The 17,901-nt window shown below is 44.7% G+C and overlaps 1 protein-coding gene across 1 annotated transcript in view; it reads right to left on the reverse strand.

Annotated features, from left to right (window-relative positions):
- The window catches only part of CNTNAP5 (contactin associated protein like 5), a 442,467-nt gene that overhangs the window by 104,485 nt on the left and 320,081 nt on the right, over nt 1-17,901 (reverse strand). Inside the window, exon 13 of the mRNA XM_019554532.1 lies at nt 8,493-8,693. Coding sequence (XP_019410077.1) covers nt 8,493-8,693 — 201 coding nt within the window. The remainder of the gene's footprint in view (nt 1-8,492; nt 8,694-17,901) is intronic.

Consider the following 17,901-nt stretch of genomic DNA (forward strand, 5'->3'; position numbering starts at 1 on the left):
TTTAGGTAGCTACTGGAGCTCTTAACCCCTGCACTGGCTGGATGTTAATATCTCTGAAGCAGCTTAAAGCACTCCATATTTAGCTTAATGTTACCCCACTCCAGAGTAGGACTGTCTTTAATCTGCCTAATTTTGCTCCTGTTCCATTAACTCATGGGCAGAAAAACAGTGAAGAGTGGCCAAGCTGAAGTCCTCCAGCATCCCAGGAGATAGTGGGTGAGCTGAGAATCCAGGGCACAGAACCTGTCCACGGGGCAGCAGGAAGCACCGGGGCTGCAACACTTGCTCTGCCCAGTGGGAGCAGTGAGACAGTCCTTTCCCCGACCTCCTAGTCCTGCCCCTGCTCACCAGGCCTCGAGTGGCAAGTCCCAGCTGCGCAGGTGAGGGGCAGTCAGAGCAGGTTTTTTGCTGCCCATGAGACTGCTCCACTAAGTCAAACTGCACTGAAAGGATTATAACTTGTTCATTTTACAGAGTGAGGTCTGACTAGGCCTGGCAAAGAAGGCACAGAGATGCAAATTAAAGCTGCTGTAGTCGCACCACATTGGCTTTGGAAGAGCTCTTCTGTTTCGCGGGTGCCGCCAGCAGTTTTTTTGCTCCTCCAGCCAAATTCAGAAGTGAATCAGAGGGCATTTTTGCCATTGCAATTTACACCTTCATTTGCACCCCCCCCCCCGTGGGTAAACTTCAACCAATGCAGGTGGCCAACTTCAGAGTTGACTCATTAAGGAGAATCAGCTCAATGCTGGCCAATGGGTGTGAATCTAATGGAGCCTAAATGAGCCTACGGCAGTCTAATGTACATGTTGATGGAGCTGTAAAACATAAGCCTCATTAATCATTGGGTTTTCCAACATCACCTGTCATCTCTTCAGTCTGGGGCAGACCAGACACACACTTCAATGAGCCCAAGACACTCAAAGTAGGGCTCCTGCATGTAGTCAACAAATAGGTTCATTATCCATCCCATGCTCTCCTCACCCCTGTAGCTCTTGTGAGGAAGAGAGATAATTTCCCCTTAAGATCAGAATATTTCTTCCTTGAGCAGTGGGTGGGTTGTTGTCATAACTAATTATGCACCAGTCTAACAAGCAGTGGATGAGCTGTTTGCTTCTAATTGTTCATTCCTAACTCACAATGTGCTCAGGACTGGACAATATGCTGTTATGAAGAAAGCTTGTAACTTTGAAGACGGCCAGAGCCATGATATTGCAGAAAGAGACATTAAAAAAAAAAAAAAAAAATCTTGTTTATCATGTTGATCTTAGTACCCACTTGGGTTACTCCGGAGAGATGCATTAATAGGGAGGATGAGGGTGGCGGCGGGGGGTAGCTGGCATATTTAGAAATTAGTCGCCCGGCATATTTATGCAACTGTTGTGCAATGCAAGCCATCAATTTTCAAATGGCCATTTTTAGCTTGCTGTACTTGCTGCTGCTTGATTGCTAAGCTGCACAATGCTGCATTGTCCCATTGGTTTCACATGACTGGTAGCAGGGCACAAGCGGCACAGAGTGCCAGGGGCTCTGAGTCAGAGAGGTATTGGGAACAAAAGCCCTGATATCTCATGGATTCCAGACCGGGCAAGCATCTCTCTTGCAGCATCCGCTGCAAGGGGACGAAGCAGGTAGCCGTGGGGTACTGGAGTGACCTTTAAAGCCAGAAGAGACTATTGACCAGGAAAAGAAAATGAGCCCTTTGCAACAGGATCTTTGGTCAGTGCAAAGGAATGAAGGATGCTTTCCAGAGGCTTTGCTTAATGAGCAAACAGGCACACCCCCAAAAAGCCCTTCCTTACCAGCCTCTCAAAACACAGCCTTGGTGGGCCCTTGAGTAATAATACATCCATGTAGTGCTCATGCAAACTACAGCACCCCACCAGCATCCACAAGAGAGCTGGGGCTGCCCCAGGTCACAGATCCTGCCAAACCACCACCCCAGAGGTACAGCTGATGCTTTGTCGCTTTTCCCAGCAGAACCGCTACTGCAGGCCGGGAGGCAAGGATATCAAGTTCTTCCCCACTTCCTTCCTCCTCCTGGCTCTTTTTTTCCCAGCTGCTCCCCATGCTTCCTCACAGCTGCTTCTGCAACTCGCAGAGAAGCTCAAAAGGGAAATCAGTGGCTAGGACAAGAATGGACGGCACTTATTTTACCCCGCCACCAAAGACAGAAGACAGGGAGCATGCATGACTGGAGAAGGTAGGCATCTAATGGAGGGGATAAGGCTGAGGACAGAAACATGCTGCGTATATTGGTCACATGATAGACAGGGCCAGGGGAGGCCAAGTTCAAAGGAAGGAAGATGTGGGGGTGGGCAGGAAACCAGAAACTTAGGGAAAAGGCCTGATGGAAAGGAGGCAGTTGTGAAACCAAAGGGTGAGGAAAGATGGTTGCAGGGTGGAAGGAGAGGGAGAATGAAGGATGAATGAATTCATGCCTCTGGCAGAAAAGGTTCTTCAGGGAAATCCGATATCTTTTATTAGACCAACCGAAATAGTTGGAAAAATTCTTCTTTGCAAGCTTTCGGGTACAAACACGCTTCTTCAGGCAGAGGAAGTGCCCTGTGTGACCTTCTGCAAGGAAATTCACCTCTGTGAGCCTCAACCCTTCCCAGTGTGAAAAGATGGGTAATGGCAATGATGTTTAACTCACACATACATGACAAAACCTCAAGGTTTTCAGAGGGGGCGTGTTTTATATCCACCATCCCAACAACACCAGTTATTCTGGGTATGGGCGGACTCCTTGCATTTCACTACCTGCATGCTGATTACAATGAACAATCTCTTTTAAAAAGGCCCCCAGATCTCTCTCTGGGGCCGATAACCTCCACGCTATATTTCTACTGCGAACTGTGCTCCAGATGCTGTAATTATAACTTGGCTTATTTAAAGCAACGCTTGTGAGGGGCTGTCAGCACTGCCACTCCGGAGTGGAGACACAAGACGGGATGGTGGATTGCACGCACGGCTAGTCAATCATTCCCACGAAGAAGATTCTAATTACCCGGTAATAATTACAACGTGCAATCTATACCTGACACCCATCAGGCACTCTCTGTAAAAGGAGCCGTTCTTCGCGTGTGGGCTCCCCTGCTCCCCGGTGTTCGGTACAATGAGGAACTGTCACTTGATAACACAATAACAATGTAAAGTACCTGGAATGGCAACATGGAAATTATCTCTGAAGGGGAAGGGATAATAGTGAGGGAAGACTTGATGGCAAATTGCTGCTTTCTTGTTACGGGTCTTTTCACGTTGCCTCCTGTTCCATTTGTGTTAAAAGTTGCTGGGATCCCAGTTTGATGCCCCCTTCTCCTCTCAGATCAATGACATTGAAGACTTACTTTGGAATCGGACAAAGGCTAGAAGAGCTGAAAAAGCAGCTAAAGCAATGCTGGGGCTTACCTAAAAATACCAACCCGTTGCCTCAGGAACAGAAGTCAAGTCTGGATTTGCACTTGGAGAGCTTTGCACAAACTGCTGCTAAACATGGGAGTTAGAGAAAGAAAGCCAAACAGCAAAATAAGGACTAGACAATGTGGGAAGGATGAGATGCAGCTAGAGGAAGAAGAGGGCATCGGTGAGGGTCACTGAAGGGGGTGAGTGTGGAGGAGCACATGAAGGTGAACCTAGAGACTGCATCTGAGGAAGAGGTGCAGTCTGAAGGGGTCACTGGCACTGAGTGTGGAGGCATTTGAAATTGGAGGGGGGGTAATCAAGGTAGATCAGAGTACAGTGCTAAGGCAGACAGCACCAGATTGAAATGAAACATCTGCCTACATTGAGAGAGATCCCAGAAGTAATGCCGTTACTGTTGTCCCCACAGTAACTAAGCACTTTTGGATCAGCGACTTCTCCTCTGCATTTGGGACAGGCACCTACCATCCTGGTTATTTGCCCTAGGCGAGGTATTAATTTGCTGAAGACCAGAAGCCATTGTCAATGGAAGGGGAAATCAAAGGAGGGGAAGACGAGAAGAACAAGACAGGAGAAACAACTGCAACTTTATTCTTGGCTCCCTGTGACAGATCCTTTGTAAAATCACAGCCTACGTAAGCCTGCTGTGAGCGCTGGCAATGGACTGACCTGTCAGCATATCCCTTTGTTTCACAACCCCATCACATGCATACCTCCTAATTTGGGCTGGCCACGTCTTCTCTTGATTTGCTCTGCTCCCCCCCACTCAGGCCCCCCACCCTTGGGCCTTGTGATCCAGTGTCACTTTATCTCATGTTAAGGTACAGTGTGGTAAATGCCCACAATTTCCCAGCCCATGTGTATGTGTGTATCCACTGGCCTTGCTGCTTGCCTGGGTAAGACACCCTGTCTGCCTAGAAGGCTGTGCAAGACCCAGGCCTTTATAAACCAATTAACTCTTCCCACTGCCCTGGACCATTATTCTAATGCATATATGTTTTACCTACAAGCCAATTCCCATGAAGACATGGCAATATGCTGGCATATGCTAACAAGTGGGCACAAAGGAATATGCTGGCACTGGAGAAATGTCCACCGAAGTGTTGCAGTGTTAACTATCCAGATACAAGTTTAGCAGTAACTATAGTGCTGCCACAATGCAATGCATGGCAGTCTCTAAGCGTGCTCGTTTTGAAATTTTCTGCTTTCAGAAATTTGAGTAGAGTGAGAACAAGCTGAGGGCACATCCAGGACATAAGAGCAGCCATTTACTGGGCCGTCCCCGTCTAGCCCAGTATCCCGTCTCACACAATGGCAGAGTGGAAGCTGAGGGAGGACGTGAACCAGACCTGCCCATTATTTTCCACCCCCTGCTCCTCTACCATTGCAGTTTTTAGTGGTGATACATTTAGGAAGTTGTAAGTCAAAGACTGCACCTCTATCTACCATGATTGATGCCCCTTTCTTCTATGAATTTGTCCAGACTCCTTTTGAAATTAATGAAGGTGCTATTATCTCTCTAAGCAACTTGGCTCCTGACAGAGTATTAAATATCACCCCTTCCCCATTGCCTTTTGTAACATATCTTAACCTTTAGCTCAACACATCTCAGTCTCCAGTTTCATTGCTTTGCTAGGACTATCAAGGGCTTTACTAATTAAGACTAATTATCATGCTGGCTCTTGTGACTTAGATGCCTCTGCCACAGACCAACCAACGGCCACGAGGGAGTCACAGTTGTTGGTCAACAATTATGAGTTTTAATTCTGTCCAACACTGTGAAAAATCAGTTCTTCCTTGATGAAAACACCGTTCTGAAGCACGCAGACTGCTTGAAGTCAAAGCCAGTGGCACAGACAGGAAAATCATACAATAATTGGAAATGCATTTCTCACTGTCAAAGATGAATAATCAGCTACACCTTAACATGATACAGAGCTGGAATGGATATAGGAGCTGGACAGAACAAAGCTCATACACTAACCACCATAGACTGCGGGTCTCATCCTTAATGGATGAAAACTGGTGTCCCACCAGTGAAATCGGCAATTTTGCACCAAGTTACACCAACTAAGTGTTTGGCTCCATGCATAGGAGGGCGAGGGAGTGGGGGGAACAGAAAAAGAAATGTCTTGATATAGACTGGAGCAATTGCAAAGAAGGAAAGTGTCTCCCTTGGCTTCTATCTGATGCAATCTAGCAAGCTCTGCTTTTCTAGTGCAACCACTGCCTCAGCATTAGATGAACGGGTTTCAAGCCAAAGCTGCAGAGTAACAGCGTGCATTACCACCACTGAGAGAAGTGGTAAAAGCAAAAAGCAAGAGAGAAATCTCCTCACTTCTGCTCTTTAAAACATGCCAGAATTTAGAGACACAAGCTAGGGCTTTTGTTTAATGGCAATCAATGAACTATGCTAATTATGTGAACCGTCTCTTACATGGGGGGGGGGGCAGAAGGAAAAATGGCCAGGATGAGAGCTGAATTGGGCACAAACATTTTGCAAACCCCGTTCTAGAAAAAATGCATTGCTGAATGGTGAGAAGAGGAGTAACTAAAAGAAATATGAAGGGTGCAGGCTTCTTGTCTTCAAATCTACCCCATTATTAATGGGGCTATTATCAATGAAGGCCCCTGAATTTACAGACTGTATTGTAGGAAAGGACCTCAAACTGCTTTGTAAACCTTCATTAAGCCTCACAACACCTTTGCAACAGCCAGAAGCCCTGTTCCTCCCAAAATCATGCAACTTAGGCAGAGCCAAGAAACAGAACTGCACAAGTCCTCATTCCCAGTGCTTTGCCCTAATCACAAGACCGTGCACACTCTGAACACTTCTGAGTATACATTACAAAGACAAGGATCTTCTGGGACATGTGAGAATGGGCTGGCACTTGCTCAAGTACCGCTTGCACTTGTAGGCACATATAGGTCATTCCCAAAGTGCATGAGTTGAATTTATGGAAACTGGAAGCTGTCTGAGATGGGGACAACCGCTCCCCATCGTATTTGTAAAATGAAGAGAATGACAGGACCTGAGCCCTAATCGTGGTCTTGCAATACCACTGGAGTACAGACGATCACCATAACCAACAACAGAGACATTTTTGCAAGGGGGAGAGTTTCAGCTACCACAGACATGTGGTCATTTGGGGCTTACGGAAAGCCAGGATTTGCTTTTGCATCATTGACAAGCATGCAGCCAGAAGAGGCTATCTCTGCAACGCTGTCACTTCAAGAGCTCACACATTTTATTTGTGTTCATGTTTCACATTGTGCTAAAGTTGCTGCCTTAGGCAACGAACAAAGCTCAGGATGACAAATGCCAGACATAATTAAAAAATGGAGGAGGGGGGGAAAAAAAAAGGGAAAGGAATAGAAAGCTGGCAGCATCCACTCCTCCAAGCTCTGTCTTCCAGGCTCCGCAGTTTTTCTGGTTCATTGACCCCAGCTGTATTAAAGCACTATGAGCCAAAGCAACTGTTGCACAGTCTGCTGTCCCAGAGAGATGATGACCTTCACCATGATACCTGCCCCCCATTAAATCAGCCAAGCTACTGAATGCCACTTCCACCCAAATCCCACCTCTCAAAACGGCTTGCAACGGGTACTCCACAGATCTCGCAAATCAGTCCGTCGGCAAACACAGCATCGCTTGCCTAGTGTAAACTGTCTTCCTGCCCTGGTCTGTACGTGGCTGGTTTATGACTTGAAACGTGGTGGTTCATCTTCTACAGTTAAATTACATAGGTTCATTAAAAATAGGGCTCCTGTTGCAGAAGGAAGCCCATAAAGTAAATGGACAATTGGTAAAGATACACAGAGATCTTTGCACATGCACATATATATTGCGGCTTTCGTGCCACTTAAAAAAAAAAATCTCTAACTGATGTGTTGATAACAGATCAGGAGCGGTGCCCACCCACAGCACTGTGAAATCACTATGTGTCTATTTTAAGCTGTATTTCCCTCTTACAATCCAACCTACATCTAAAATAGACCACACATTTTTCTCTTTCCTGATATCCTTTATGTGCTTTTTCTCTCCTTCGTGCCTTACTTGGTGGGCCGAATACTTACCTTGGCTTTTCTTTTCATAACCGAAAGCAGATCTTTTTTTGGTTATACATTTCCCCCTGAAACCAAAACTAACAACTCATAGCTTTTAAAAATATCTCATAGCCAAGTGATCTGAACCCATGGGTATTCTGCATTGCAGGCAACCCTGTGGGAGCAGATCTAGTCTTTCAAATCCATGCCATCTCTTCCCATGATTCTGCACATATTTAACACGAAACTCTTTTAAGACACTGCCAGCATGTCAGTTGGATTAGCTTTTGCAACCTGGCGAATCAACAGAGTTGCTCTTGTTGCCATCCAAAGAGTCAAATCAAAGTACCGGGTATCGCAAGTACAGCAAATAACTAAAAGTTAATTTTCACGGACTCCCACAGTCACACTTATTCCTGTTCATCTGCCTTGGCTAAGTGAGTGTGACTGCTTGAATACAACAAGATGCCTGTGGGCAGGATGTTCTCCAGGGACTTGCAATTACAAGGGCAAGTCAAGCCCTACAACTGGCTGCCACTATATAAATCAGGCTAGGAAATCAAATCCTTCTACCGGGAGAGGAACTGAGTTTGCCTCCAAGAGCCACTCCTGTCCCTTGTGCTTCAGGGCTGGCTTTGCTACCCAAAAAGGCTACAGCCTTCTTCTCTAGAAGCACCCCAGTCCTTGGGAACACAGTTCAGTGACTTTCTATTCTGAGTTACGGTCCACAAACACATCCAAGGGGGATGTGTTTAACACCACTTAAAGCTGGTGCGATTTAAAAGAGGTATCCTGAGTTCCAGAAATGGGATGTCAAGCCTTTCTTTGCACGTGTGCATGCACATGTGCACAGGAGAATACAGGTGCACTGCCTCACATCTGTGCTTACTCTCTGTAAAATGCTAGCAAAAGACGCTTTGCACTGCACAACTGGATTTGTTTTTCGCTTCAGTCGCAGTGCGGGCTGCGTCTACCGTGCAATCAATAACAGTTAACAAGGAAAAATTTCAGTTCATGGCACTTACTCGGGGTGTTCAGCAGACGTGACTTTTTGCAGTAGTAAGCCGCCTCCTGCTCGCAGTGTTCGGCGCTGTTAATCATGGCTTCAAGCTGCTCCACGCTGCCATTGTAGCTTAAATACATGGTATACGGCTTCTCAGGATCGGCTCCATGGACTCGGTTGAGCTCGGTGTTGTTGTGTTGTACTGCAGTCCAGATCTTATCTTCTGTTAAAGGAAGGGAGTGATCAAAATGGGTATCACAGCAGAAACAAGAGGAAATAAAGGACCAAGAAGTAACTGCATTTTTTACATTGCCTGTAGAATTAGCAAAACCCAAGATCTGGAAATGTGATAAAAGGCGGCTTGGAGTAGCGTTAGATGCTCCCCTGCCAAGTTACAGACCGACCCGCCTGCAGAGTCAGAGATAAAAACCATCAGCTTCTCTGGGACCGCAGGAGATCTGGAGGAATGTCTCTTGTCAGGGACCTGGAGTAATTCAGATGCATTTCAGCAGTCTTTGGCCTCACTGGAGGATGCACGTTGTAAGGCCTAGGGGTGATAATATCTTCCTTTTGCAAACATATCATGATTTGAGAGCACACTAGTCATTTTATAATAATAAATGAACCGCTGCTGAGCTACTTATCCAAACCACCTGATGCAAACCGCAAGCTCACCAGGAAGGTTAAAATGAAGATGAAATTTGTAGTGCCCTGTTACACAAGTGGTTGTTTCCAAGAAATCAGAATATTCATTTTATTTCCCAGTGTTCATATTCTTCTGCACTGATCTCAAGTGGTGCCTTGCAACAGTCCCTGCTCAAAGCAGTACCAACACACATACCTCTACTCAATCACATATTGAAGAGTTTTTCTCCATCAGGACCCCTGAAAATCATCCCGTTTTTCATTATTGAAACTCCCTACAGAGCAAGCACGTACTTAAAAAACAAATCTGACCTTATATATGTGCAACCTCTGGAACCAGCTGTGCAAATGTTTCTGCTAGGCATTGTGCATGATGCCTCATTAAAGTGAATGGGACGGTACACTCAGGACTGCAACGAGCCCTTTGCAAGATCAGCCTCGTGCTCTCCATTTATGCAGTCGTTTCCGTCTTTGCTGAATAGAGAGAGTGTCACCCTTGCATTGCAGTGCAAGTCTGTTGGGTAAGCTGTAAAAAATTAGCGAGTTCTAATCTTTCTAAAGAATTGTACATTTTCAGTCTTATTTGCAGAAATGTGAGTGTGGCAATTGAGAGAGGTGAGAACTGTGAGGAAGATCAAGAATATTTCAGTGTGTGTGTGTGTGTGTGTGTGTGTGTGTGTGTGTGTGTAGATCACTACTGATACAGCTATAGCTATAGCTTTAGCTGTATCCCATTGTGACATAGTTATAGCTATATAGCTATAGCTATAGAGATATAGATACAGATGCAGAGAAACGCGAAGCTAAGGCTGAATTTGGTGCTTCACAAATTGATTGTAATTTATGGTACTTTTGCAGTTACTTCTCCTAATTTACACTTCAAGCCTAACAACTCTGTGGCTACTAAAAACAATTGTAATACATTCAAGGCAGATTAGAGAGATTTCTGCAAAATATATTCATAACTGGATGGAAGCTTTCTTCTCTTGAATATTATCTGTCCAAAGACACTCAGATGACAGACAGATAATCATGAATACCTGGTGATGGAGAAGTTGTGCAGAATGTCAATTCCAAAACCCGATTGCAAGTTTAGGAGAAATTACTCTCCCAACGATACGGAAAGACCTTCAAATGCTGAAAGTCTAAGAAGAGTTAGCATTCAACAGTTCAAACAATGATTCATAAGGCTCTGGTCATTTCTTTGATGATAGCTAGGGAGAGTTTTGCTTGTAAATCTCTAATTCAATTCAGGGATTCTTGGAGAAACATGGATATTACTTTCCAAACCTTGAGGCTGAATTTGAACTTTAATGATCAAAATTTCAGTGTAATGTGCAACAAACAAAACATACATTATAGCTGCAAGAGCTGCTACAAATTTAAGTGTCTTCCAGAAATGGCCCCTAATGTTGGAGATAAAGCATGCGACCAAATTCAGTGCAGCAATACAACATAATACCTGAAGACTCGAGAAATGTCATAACACGCTCATGGTGCATCTCTAGGTAGTCATCCATATCAGCCAGACTCTCTCAGATTTTCCTCCATGGTCTCCAAAACAAAAAGGGGATTTTCAGAAGCACCTGGGCACTCACCTACCTCTGCTCCACTTGAAGGCAATGGGAGTTGTACATTTCCCTTAACTGCCTATGGTGCTGTACTGGCATTGATGATCTTTGAAATGCCCATGGCTATTTCTGCAATGTTGCTATTTATGTTAAAGAGCTATTATGACAGGAGGGAACCATTGGGTGGTGAAGCCTGGGCAAGAATAAGCACAACAGATTGAAAGCCATTAGCCAAGTGTAATAAAAAGACAATAAAAACAATGCGTATTGTAATGGTAATAATAATGCGATATGTAGAGAGCTGTCATTTCCCCGGGCTAACATCACTTGGCTTTCAGACCTTCGTGACACCGTACCCTGTGCTCTGTGGGTAACTGTTGAATTAGTAGTAACATGTTTAAAAAATTAAGAAAAGTCCAGGGAAAAGCTTCCAAAGAATGAGATGCATCAGGGCTCTGCAACAAAGTGTTGTGATTGCCATCAACTGAGACATTTGAAATGAGATGGGACAAAGCACGAGTGAACATACCGCAGGGAACAAACCTGCACTGACAGGTGTATTGAACAGATGACCTGGCAGGTCTCTCCCTTATCTTCCTTTGCGGGTGTTCATTAATTCTCATTGGGATTGTTATTACTGTAGCTGTCCTGAGCTATTCCCCCAAGATCTGACCTTTGCTGTCCAAGGCCTTCCCTTGTCCCTCTATGATCTGTATGCTATGGCAAGTTAACCACTAGTTTTCCATCAGATGCTCTGAGCAGGGGAAAAACAAACCCAACAAGCCTGACATCACTGTGCCTTAGAGAAGATGAAAGGGAGAGAAATGGAGAGAGAAAGGAGGAAGGGGTTTGGGGGAAGAGAGAGAGAAGATTACGCTCACTTTTAAGACGTCTGCTAATGTTCCTTCAACTCCACCCAATACTGGAGCAACAGGGGCTGTGCCTTGCTGTGGCATTCCCAAGATCACTGTGGTGCTGGAATCACAGATATTTACCCTGTCCTTTGTCACAAAACAGCTCATAAATGCATGCCGACACCCTGGGCACTGACGGAGAACAAGCACGCTACCATGTTTATGGACGGGCACAAAACGCAGCATCCTACCACCACCCAACAGTAACAATTCCCGGACCTGTTTCCATGCTGTATGTTGATGAGGTATTTGCAAAGCATCTGTAGCAGGCTGCAGATGAGGCTTTATACTCCTATGTTCTTCCTTTTTCCTCTTCCTTTTGCAATAAGAAGTGCTAAGAGAGGCTTTAAAAGGTGTGGATTTTATGTGAAAGCCTGGAAGGGTATTTCCGACGTGCCGCAGATGTGTGCGAAAAGACCCGGTGGAAGCAGCTTTGCAGAGAGGGAACGGCTCTTGCTCCCATCTCTGAGCATCTTGAAATGCCTCTCTCTCTGCTCCAGAGGGTTTGTTAGGGATACTATTCTCTCTCATAGATGAAGAAGTGAGACCCAAAGAGGCAGGATCACATAGGGAATCTGAGACAAAGCAGGGCACTGGACAAAGGACATTGTCCCATGCATCCTCTTACCCATAATGTCACAGTCCTCCACGAGGACTTACCTGAAGTCTTAAAGTGAAATTACACATTACATTTAGACCGTGCTAAGGGCATTTAAAAAGCAAGCATCCACACATGAAAGCTTGTTAACTCCTGCTAGGTGCCTTCTGAACAGCTCCAAGTGACCCCAGTTAACTCTGGCCCAGGTTACCTAGTTTGCATTAGGGAAACTTCAGTCTGCTCCGTGGATATAAAATACACAATCTGCTCTCCCCTCCAGCATCCCAGGATGCAACACTCTGAGCCCACCACCCCTCCACTTGCCAGAGAAGGGAGGGGACCCGGGTGTCCTAGCTCCTAGCCATGCCCCTGCTTGCCAAAACCTTCTAGTGCCACATCAGAGCTGTGCAGGCATTGTTAACCCTTAGTGTGCGACTGCACCCAGCATTTTCTAATTTGAGCACCACTTAATATTCCACGGATTTAGTGTGGTCTAAGTGTAAAGTGCAACTTCACCCTTATTCAATGACAGACAGTAAAGGGACGGGTCTTTCAAAGATTCAGGAGTCTGAAGTCAGGGATAGATCTGGCTTGAGGTTGACACAAGGATATGCCCAATGGTTTCTCAAAGACATTTGGGAAATAGGTAGATGAGACTAACCTCTTTTGATATCTAGTCCTCTGGAACAGTGTGTTGTTCTCCCACTCGCTCATTTGCCCTGGCTGCTCCTGAACGATTCAAGCTTTACTATTATCATTTTTAAAAACTTGGTCTCTTTCATAACTACAACTTCGGCTTTCCAAACACACCTTGGCAAAGAGTGCTGCCTGCTTGAACAAATGACTATCAGAGTGGGGCCAAATGCTTATTCAGAAATCTAATGGGCTAGGGACAGAAGTTACACATAAACCAGTTTAGGCGATCAGAAACTGGCTTAAACCTGTACCAGAACAGAAGTTCAGTGCACATACACCAGTTTCAAAATGGCTGAAACTAGCTTAATATAAACTTGCTTGAATGTAGTACCAGACTTAACTGATTGAGGTCAAAGTGGTTTATAGACCTTCTGTCCCAGTCCCCTTCCTGGTTAAATAAAATGGAAGTCCCCCAGCATCTCAGTGTGGGCTGATAAGCTTTGTGTTCCTTGCTGGCTTGCTTCAAAACCGTCACTGTGCAGGCATCCTAAATTCATCCCCCACCCTGAAACCCTAATATCAAATGAAGTCTCACTACGCAGCTGTTCATGCTGGTGATTGCTTCTGCGCATCCATTACTGAGCCTGGTGAGAGTGCAGCTTCCCAGTCCCTCCATCTGTCAGTGTTCAACAGGGGACAGAGAGAGGTGTGAGAAATGACCTGGTTTGCAATGTAAGAGACCTGTCAGTTTGAGATTCAGGCAAATATGAAGCACTAGCCAGCAGGATAATAAGGTGGCAGAAGATCTGCCTGGGACAAACAAATTCACACTGTCACACTGCCCTCATCAACTCTTTGGGAAATGGGGGGCTACACCCCAAAGAACAAGGCAGCAAAGGCACTTCGGAGAGGCTTTGGTGCCACTCACTTCCTAGCCACAGCTGCAGACAGTATGAAGTAACAGGGAGAGGGAGATTGAAATACTCATCCGGTATCATCAACAGATGTATGTACTCCACACAAGCTGCTCCTCCCTACCTGCCCCTTTGTCTCAGAGTGCTAGCCGGGGCAGGAGTCTGGCAACTCCCACCCCCTGAGCAGTGAGTGGGGGAAAAGCCTGGCTCCCCCTCCAGGCACATCCCAGCTGGGGACCATGTAGGCCAGGGTGGGGGTTTAAACACCTCCTTAACTACAGCGGCCTGCTGGGGCCTGGCCATGCCCCTGGGCCCCTCAGCTCACTGCTTCCAGCCTGAGCCACTACAGGTATGTGCTTGTATTTTCTGAATCAAAAGTGAATATCTATCCATTTGCACACCAGTTCAATCTCTGCAGGTTAGATTAACCTGCAAATATGGAGTCAATTCAGGCTCAGGCTTTTTGAATGTCTGTACTTTGCCATGATGGCAATTTGAAAACCTCCTTTTCAGAGGACAGGAAGCCAAGGGGAAGACTGGGCATGGGGGTGGGGTTAGGTTTGATTTCCACATCTGAAAATGTGTACCACTCTCTACACTCCTCTGGATATACAGGTGGAGCAGTTCTGGATGCAGCTCCTTAACTTAGCATTGGCACATTTCTGCAAAGATCCATGTCTTTTTAAAATATGGCTATAATTGCCATGACTGGAGCTACTTCACTTCCTTTTGCTATAATTGATGATGTGCAGTTCTGGTCTATGCATCTCAAACAGGATGTGGTAGAATTAGAAAAAGAAAAAGGCAACAAAGATGAGCTTGGGCATGGAGCATCTGCCATACCAGGAGAGAATAAGAAGGGCTAGGACTTTTCAGTTTGGAAAGGAGTAGGCTGAGAGTATATATGGTAGAGCTCTATACAGTTATGAAGGGCATGGACTGTTATTTACCCAGTCCCCGAATAGCAGAAATAGAAGCACACTGAAATGATCAGGAGACAGGTTTAAACCAAACAAGCAAAAATGCGTCCCCTGTAGTGTGTAGTTAACTTGTGGAACTCACTGCAGCAGGAGGTTGTAGAGGCAGATAGTACAGCCAGGCTCAAAAAAGAGTTAGACAAATTCATGGAAGACAGGTCCATTAACAGTAGGAATGTGTCCTCTGACATCCCTACGCCAATGATGGTGAACCCCAGGAAGGGTGTGCCAGGGAACGGGTCACTCTAGATATACCCTGCTCAGATGCTCTCCCTCTAAAGCATCTATTACTGTCACTTCCGAAAACAAAATACTGAGCTGGATGTTTCACTGCTCTGACCCAGTATGACACTGCTCATGTTCTCACTGTGTTAGGAGAAACATTCAGCTGTTCTGTAATTATAGGTGCAGATTAAGAAGACGATCACCTTTTCACCTCTATCATCCACATGAGTGGAGAAGCTTGTGGTAGGTAAATGCATCTCTTGTTCCTTTACTTCAAACATAGATGATCGTTATCTCTTTTGTGTTCTTATTGCACTTTTCTTTCCTCTACTGATTTCACTAAGATGCTCTCCTCAGCTTGGGGTTAACCGAGGGAATAAGACACCCACTTTTCTGGCAAAGTTTGCTCTTCCTCCTCCTCCCTGCTAACGTTTTCCAGCTTTAGTATAGTATTGTGTTTTTCCTCTCAGTCACAATCTGTATCAGGTTCAAGCTGAAAGGCATAAAAGCTCTCCTAGATTGTAGCTACGACTCCTGCTGTATAACCTGGAAAAGCTAAATTCAGTCTTCAAAAGCAGATTTCCTAAATGCTTGTTAAACTGTTCCATAATGCAAAGGTGACAATGCTTTAATTTCAGGGTAATGCTACAGCTTTATGACTTAGCAGTTTTATTTAATGGTCCAATTTACTAGGATATTATGCTGTCTGTATTCAGTCCTCGGAGATGGTTTTACAGCACAGGACTTTGATGCATTCAGCACATTTCAGTCCCTCTATCTAGCTTCACCTATAGCTCCATCATCTTGCTGGAAGGCTCCAAGTTGCCTTTGACGGCACACAAATTAAATCTGGGAAATTAGAGCAGCTGGAAAACTGCTTTCCAATGAGTTCTGTATTGTCTAATTCTCATTTTTATTCCTGAGCTTGAAATATCTCCGTGGAACACATTTCACCCATGGAAACTGAATCACTCCTCTGTGATTTAGAAGGTTTGTCACAAAACAAGATTATTCAGACTGATTAAATTGCCAACAAGCCAAACATACGGTAAATGTTACATGAGCAAGAGAAAAATTGCTCTGGGAGCTCATATGATGCATTTGTTTCATGGTGGCCCTTAACGAATGCCAAAGTTTCCCCTTACAACTGTACCTGCAGCTACAGGAGTAGCATGAATACACTGAAGAACAGGCTCTTGCCATTTGCTACAGTATTGTTTTTAGCTATGGCTCTGGTTAAACTGCGAAATATTATAAAGGACTTGAGTCTGGGGTCCTTTTACTTTCTTTGGGGATATATATATATATATATATATACACACACAAACAGAGATACAACTCAGCCTCAACTAGTCCAGAGTTTAAGCAAAAATAGATTTTAAAGATGAATGACTTGAGGCTGGGGTCCTTTTATATTCTTTGGGGATCTCTCTCTCTATATATCTATCTATCTCTATATATCTCTATATAGCTATATAGGTGAGATTTAAGTGAGCGCTATTTTATCAACTCTTTTCCCCAGCCCCTTGCTTTTCTTGGTTATTTAGAGTGATGCTTATCTATCTATCTATCTGTCTATCTATCTATCTATCTATCTATCTATCCAAAGAATAGAAAAGGATCCCAGCCTCAAGTCATTCAGCTTTGACATTCATTTTTTCCCCTAAATCACTATTAAACTAGCACGTTATTTTTCTGCCTCCACATTCCCCACACTGCCATTATCTGTGTGTGGGTCTTAGCAGCTTTCTCCATTCTCATCAGCCTCCTCCTCCTCCTCCCTGCTTCACTTGGTGACACTCCCAGCCGGAGTTTGTGCATTTCCCTGGAAACAATTTGGAGTGGGAGCAATCCCTCATCCTGCCCCGAAGGGATCCTGTTCACTAGTGATACTTGACAGGAGAGTACCTGGGGCCCTAAACTCCCTGGAGAGGCAATGAGATGCACACAAAGCTGAATCTCTCCCAACTTTTACTGGGTGGTACCAGGAATGTGCCATCATTAGGGCAACTGAGACAGCTTTTCCCCAGTGCATTGGCAACGCTTCCCATGCTAATGCCAGAGGCAGTTTGTTCCATGAAGTAGAAGACTTGTTCCAAGCCATCACTGTTCCTGGGAACAAGTATTATGATCTGCTCTTGCCTGTTGAGGGAAGAGCTGTTACTTGTAAGCCTGCCTGTCACTCACTTAGAATCTGGCCCTTAGAAATGCTTTTCAGAGACACAGAGATGACAAACCATTACCCTTTCAATTGCTCTGCCTATGTGCATAACGATGGTTCCTCCCATCTGTACGCAGTCACTGCACTCCTGATACTTAACCTGCCCCCTCTCCCCCCAGCAGATTTCTAGAGTGAAACATCTGGAATAACTTAAAAAAAAAAAGACACAATAGTTTTACCCCCAAGTCTTGATCATTACGGAAAAAAAATATAAAGAGGAAGCTGTACTTTGCAGAAATAATCATTCGCTGAAGAAATCTCATATACATAGTAGCAGATGCCCTGCATTCAGCACGCCCTGAAAAAATGCCCCCAAATGCCTAAAAGTTTATAATGGGCTTGTTATAAACTATTATTACTTAAAGCTTGCAACACAGCTGTTGATGACTGAATCATTTTGACATAAAACCTCATACAAGCAGTATTTTTTTTTCCCTTCTAATAACGTTCCTGGGTATTTAGTGACAATCCACAGGACAAGTTAATACATTATCAGAACTGGTACAGTATCCAAAGTCTAGAGTGGAAATCAAGTCTCAAAACACTGCAAATCACTTTTATTATGAAAGATGCTAAATAATGGCCAAATACTTCAGGATCACAGTCTTTACTATCAATATCAAGGAGAACTGAATCACTCTTAGATACCAAGCTGATAAGTGTCTTGAGAAAAATATGCCTATTGGAAATTCCTCAAGCAAAATATTAACTCTTAAGGTCTAATTCTGTT

Source organism: Crocodylus porosus, unplaced genomic scaffold (assembly GCF_001723895.1).
Source record: "Crocodylus porosus isolate Cpor-Errol unplaced genomic scaffold, CroPor_comp1, whole genome shotgun sequence".
Taxonomy (NCBI): domain Eukaryota; kingdom Metazoa; phylum Chordata; order Crocodylia; family Crocodylidae; genus Crocodylus; species Crocodylus porosus.